This window comes from Crotalus tigris, unplaced genomic scaffold (genome assembly GCF_016545835.1).
Source record: "Crotalus tigris isolate CLP2741 ecotype Arizona unplaced genomic scaffold, ASM1654583v1 scf7180000020803.81114, whole genome shotgun sequence".
Lineage (NCBI taxonomy): Eukaryota > Metazoa > Chordata > Lepidosauria > Squamata > Viperidae > Crotalus > Crotalus tigris.
The window spans coordinates 71,948-77,947 of NW_024098190.1; the positions used below are offsets into that span (position 1 = coordinate 71,948).

At 42.3% G+C, this 6,000-nt stretch overlaps 1 protein-coding gene across 3 annotated transcripts in view; it reads right to left on the minus strand.

Moving 5' to 3' along the window:
- Positions 1-5,678, minus strand: part of LOC120319535 (lipoxygenase homology domain-containing protein 1-like) — a 69,383-nt gene extending 63,705 nt beyond the window's left edge. For all 3 annotated transcript variants that reach the window (XM_039368480.1, XM_039368479.1, XM_039368481.1), the window contains exons 1-2: positions 5,447-5,678; positions 1,026-1,186 (exon numbers count right to left, since the gene is read on the minus strand). In XM_039368480.1, coding sequence (XP_039224414.1) covers positions 1,026-1,186; positions 5,447-5,546 — 261 coding nt within the window. In that variant the 5' untranslated portion in view covers positions 5,547-5,678. The remainder of the gene's footprint in view (positions 1-1,025; positions 1,187-5,446) is intronic.
- Positions 5,679-6,000: the final 322 nt, after the last annotated feature.

The window sequence follows — 6,000 nt, forward strand, 5'->3', positions numbered from 1 at the left end:
TGCCACAGGTGGCACGCAGAGCCCTCTCTGTGGGCACATGCACCATCGTCCCAATCCTAGGCCTTCAGCTGGGTTTTATAAAACCAGTGGTTCTCAACCTGTGGGTCAGGACCCCATTTGGGGTCGAACGACCATTTCACGGGGGTCACCAAACAACGCAGTCCGCCATTTTTTCCCCCCTTTTCCTTAGCTGAGCTACTCCCTTTTATTCTATTGGCTTTTGAAAGCCAATAGGATAGACTCTCTTGAATAGAGTCTAATTCTATTGGCTTTCAAAAGCCAATAGGAATTGTCCAGGCTGTCTCTGCCCTGCTGAGCCCGCCAAAAGTCCCATTCTGCAAACGGTGCTGCACCAGTTGAGTAGTTCTCGACTTACGACTGGTTGAGTAGTCCTCGACTTACGACCGGTTGGTGGTCGCGGCATTAAAAAGGTTGAGAACCACTGTATAAAACCTTTTCACTTTAGGCCTCCACCGCCATGTGCCCAAAAAAAAAAGGTTTAATCAATTAGTCAACTTCAACTTCTCACGGGAAAAAAAAAGATCTCACGAAATTGGAATTGATTGATTGAACTTTTTAATCCCACCCAGTCTGCCGTTACCACTGCAGCCATGCCCACCCAATGGGCCACACCCAGCCAATGGGCCATGCCCACCTGGCACCCAATGATGCATAAGTGGGTTTTGGGTTGCAGTTTGGGCACTCCGTCTCTAAAAGTTTCGCCATCACTGATTTAGAGTGTCAACGCTGCTAACATCAGATGCTTTGACCACAGTTTGAAATGCAGGCTTTCCCTCCAGTTCTCCAGCCCGCCAATTCTTATCATCTCTTATTTCAATAACCTTGGTTCACAGACTAGGTCCAGTATTGTTATGTCTAGCTAAACTCTCATGCACATTCCTCCACCCCCCCCCCACATCAGCATCATCTAAGTCTAAAAGTAAAACATAACAAGATGGTGGTGGTATCTCGGGATCTTTGCAAATGGACGTTAGAATTCCCTCGTGATCCTAACATGAGCATACCTTGAATTTTTCCGAGGCTCTGCGCTCGTGGTTGTTGGACCTGTTCTTCAAAATAAGGACCTCCGTCTTACCCAGCTCACCGTAAACCTGCAGGAAGACTTTCGCGTTGGTGCCCGCGTTCCGCACGTCTCCGGTAACGGTACAGATCTCATAGTTGATCACTTGTTTAGAGCAGAAGAGAGAGAAATGCAGCTGAGAATAATTGAAACGTAGAAATCCAGAGCGTGGGTTCAACGTCTTGCAGAGAGGTCTTTTCACAATTATAATAAGGTGACCAACTGTCCTCCTTTAGGGAGGACATTCCTCCTTTTGTGAGTTCTGTCCTCCCTTGAAAAGTGTCCTCCTACATGTCCTCCTTTTTGATATTTGAAGACTAATCTGCAGGGCTTTTTTTCCCTCATAGAACGCTCAGAACGGTGTTCCGGCACCTTTTTTTTTATGGTTTTTTTTTCCAACTTTTGCATGAGCTGTGCTACTCCCCCTATTGGCTTTCGAAAGCCAATAGGAATTGCTGCTGAGCGCACCAAAACACCCGGCTGGCAAACTTTGCACATGCAAGTTGTCTGCAGCGAAGGTGAATTGGCAGGAACTTTGCACCCCTCCCTGCTACCCAACTACGCCATTTCCTAGTTAGTTCCGAAGATACCTGGAGGACACTGGAGCGGTAAGTTTCTCTTGATCTTCGGCTCTGCTAGGGCAATAATGGCTGCGGGTGCAAGAGGCAGGGGCAGCAGGGGTGCTGCGGGCAGGATTATGAGGGGCAGCAGCAGCCGGCCGCCCCCCGTACTGTGGGAGCCGCGGGGCCCTCTCTACACGGGGCTGTGCAGGGTGGGCGGTGGTGCTGGCGAGGCGGCTGCAGGCGGGGTATGTTGATGGCGGGCTGCCCCCCGGGGCCAGTGCAGCTGGTACTTTGGGAGCTGCGGGGCCCGCTCTACATGGGGCAGTAGTGCTGGCTTGGCGGCTGTGGGCGGGGTGTGTCAATGGCGGGCTCCCCCCCAGGGCCAGAGCTGGCGCAGCTGGTGCTTTGGGAGCTGCGGGGCCCGCTCTACATGGCAGGGCAGTGGTGCTGGTGGGGTGGCTGTGAGCGGGGGCGCAGTGGGCGGTTGACCTTCCATGGGCCAAGCCAGCTTTTACAATATTTTTTTCTTCTATTTATTTGTGTCCTCCTTTTCATTGTAAAAAAGTTGGTCACCTTAATTATAAGGGTTTCTCCCTCCCTCCCTCCCTCCCTCTCTCTCTCTCTCTCTCTCTCTCTCTCTCTCTCTCTCTCTCTCTCTCTCTCCCTTTCCCTCCCTTCTCATCTTGCTTTACACACCCCTTAATTCTTCTGGCTTATTCAGAGGGAGGAATGGAAATCAAGCAGAAGAGAAGTGAGCATTCAAAGGCAAAAGGATGATCTGAAGTTCTGCCCTTAGCATCCTCTGCCCATAATTCAGGGGGTCCCCAACCCTAACTTTAATCCCGACCCCACCTTATCCCTAACCCTATAAAAACTAATAAAATTTTATATAACAACAAATACATAAATAAATAAATTCATTGCTTTGGTTTTCTTTAAAATTTGGAGACGTCCTTTTTAGGCGGTTTGTGTGGATTTTAAGCACCGTGCTGCCTTTTGCTCTGCCCTACGAAATGAAACGAAAGGAAGGCCTGCTCTTAAGTGCAGCGTTCAACCAAGAGGGAGAAAGCTCTGGTCCTGTTAGCCTTCCACAAGGCCTGGAAAGCCAGATGTTTCCCTCACGCACTTGGCCAGATGTTAGCTGACCCTGACCTGAAATGACTTGGAATGGAAGATGCTTATTCTGCATCGCGGTGTTTTTGTTCCCGCTTTCTGTTTTTAGGTTTTTACAGATAGCGACACATTGCTGGGTGGCCATATTATAAACCATCTCAATAAATATAGATGAAATGTATGAGGTCACACGAAAAAAAAGGATACATTTAGGGTATGTTCCAAGAAAAAGATAATTTAGGACAGGTGCATACAAGCATGAGGTTATTTTTTTGTATATAAAACCACAAGTGTAAGGGGGGAAAAATCTGTATAACAACTAGAGAATTTCTTTGGGGAGTTGTTCTTTTTTAAAAAAATAAATAAATACCTGAAACTCAGTGATACAGAATAATATTTAATTGCATCTTATAATGATTCAGGCATCATTTATCTTTTGCAGGAATGAGCACCGAAGACTTTGATTCTTTTTTTTTTTTTCAAACATCCACCTGACAGGGATTAATTCCTCTCAAATGGTAGCCAATTTCTCCTCAGCCTTTCATTTCCTTCACTTCCTATTTCTATACTATAATAACAGTAACAACAACAACAACAACAACAACAAGAGGAGGAGGAGGAGGAGGAGGAGGAGGAGAAGAAGAAGAAGAAGAAGAAGAAGAAGAAGAAGAAGAAGAAGAAGAAGAAGAAGAAGAAGAAGAAGAAGAAGAAGAAGAAGAAGAAGAAGAAGAAGAAGAAGAAGAAGAAGAAGAAGAAGAGGTGGTGGAGGAGGAGGAGGAGGAGGAGGACAACGATGACTGTGGGGTCCTTGGTGTTTTCTGAGCTTGAAGAAGAAGAAGAGGAAGAGGAAGAGGAAGAGGAGGAGGAGGAGGAGGAGGAGGAGGAGGAGGAGAGGAAGAAGAAGAAGAAGAAGAAGAAGAAGAAGAAGAAGAAGAAGAAGAAGAAGAAGAAGAAGAAGAAGAAGAAGAAGAAGAAGAAGAAGAAGAAGAAGAAGAAGAAGAAGAAGAAGAAGAAGAAGAAGATGATGATGATGATGGTGATGGAAGGGATCTTGGAGGTCTTCTAGTCCAACCCCTGCCATCTATCTACCCTACATGACCTTAAGAAAACTAAGTAATATTTGGATGGGACTTTTTTTCTTTTCTTTTTATTCTTTTTTAAAACATTAAAATACAAACTCCAGAAAGAAAGAAATAAAAAGCAAAAAAAAAAACCTAAAACAAAACAAAACTAGACAAGACCACACAAAGGAAAAAAAAGTGCATAAAAAGAAAAAACAAAACAAGTTTATACACAAATGGTTGCCCTTAGTTGACTATTGATAAATATATTTAAAAAACAATAATTTTCCCCCCTCCCACCTCTCCTTGCGAAGTAGGCACATAATTTATAAATAGACTCCCAAGGAGAGGTTTCATTATTAAGAGCCAGAGGAGGGTATTTGATCTGGATGGAATGGGAGACAATGATTGCAGGGATCTGTGGTAGAGAAGTTCATTTTTTCATTTCAGGTTTTTGTAATGTTCTTGTCTAGTTTTGTTTTGTTTTTGTTCATTTTTCCATTTTTCATTTTCTTTTGGCTAAAATAAATTTTTTTTAAAAAAACTTAATCCTAAATTATTCTAATTTCAATGCTTAATTGTGTTGATGATATTGTACACCGCCCAGTGCCCCTCTCTGAGGGAGATGGTTGGTTAAGAAATATGAAATATAGAATAAATAAGATAGATAGATAGATAGATAGATAGATAGATAGATAGATAGATAGATAGATAGATAATGGATGATAGATAGATAGATGGATAGATGGATGGATGGATGGATGGATGGATGGATATATAGATACATAGATACAGATAGATATAAACACTGTAAAAAGATAGAGATACTGCAGATATAGGAAAATAGATAGATAGATAGATAGATAGATAGATAGATAGATAGATAGATAGATAGATATAGATAGATATTGATAGAATATAGATAGATAGATAGATAGATAGATAGATAGATAGATATTGATAGAATATAGATAGATAGATAGATAGATAGATAGATAGATAGATAGATAGATAGATAGATAGATATTGATAGAAGATAGATAGATAGATAGATAGAATATAGATAGATAGATAGATAGATAGATAGATAGATAGATAGATAGATAGATAGAAGAAAGAAATAGAAATAGCAAATAGTTGATAGAAATAGAGATAGAGACAGATAGACAGGCAGACTGACAGGCAGACAGACAGATAGATAGATAGATAGATAGATAGATAGATAGATAGATAGATAGATAGATAGATAGATAGATAGATAGATGATAGATAGATATGGATGGATAGAATATCGATAGATAGATAGATAGATAGATAGATAGATAGATAGATAGATAGATAGATAGATAGATAGATAGATAGGTAGGTAGGTAGGTAGGTAGGTAGGTAGGTAGGTAGGTAGGTAGGTAGATAGATAAATAGATAGATAGATAGATAGATAGATAGATAGATAGATAGATAGATAGATAGATAGAAGAAAAGAAAGAAATAGATAGCAAATAGTTGATAGAAATAGAGATAGAGACAGATAGACAGGCAGACCGACAGGCAGACAGATAGATAGATGGTAGGTAGGTAGACAGACAGACAGATAGACACAGACAATAAACAAACACTCCATCCCTTACATTTCTCAATCTCCATGATTTCGCTGGGATAAACCTCAATCTGTACCTTCCCGTCAGCTTCGTTTTTGTCAAGCCATCGGTTGCAGGGGAAGTTGTACATCTTGCCGTGGACGGGGATAATAATCTGAACGCTGCCAAGGTGCCAGCCTGCTTGGAGGCCCACATTGTCGTGCCCGATGAGAATCCGGTGGATCTTCAGAAAACAAAGAGGGAGGAAGGAAGTGGGGAAGTCAGGAAAGAAGAACAGTGTGTATACCTTTTTAAAAGATCCACTGCTGCGGTGATTGGGTTGGTAAAGCAAGCAGCCTTATGGGTTTTCAGCACTTCATCAACATTTCCTGGTAGATGTGGGCTAAATAGGAGAATATTTGTAATTCAGGGTTGAAATAAACAAGTCTTTGGTGCTCTCGGACCTCCGTTGTTTTCTTGCCGACGTTTTATTATGTCTGGATTCCCAAGACAAACGAACTCATTTGGGATTCCAGGAACAAAGTTTTATTGGAGCAAAGCGTTTGCAAAGGCTGGTGGACCTCACTCACGCAGGAGAATAACCT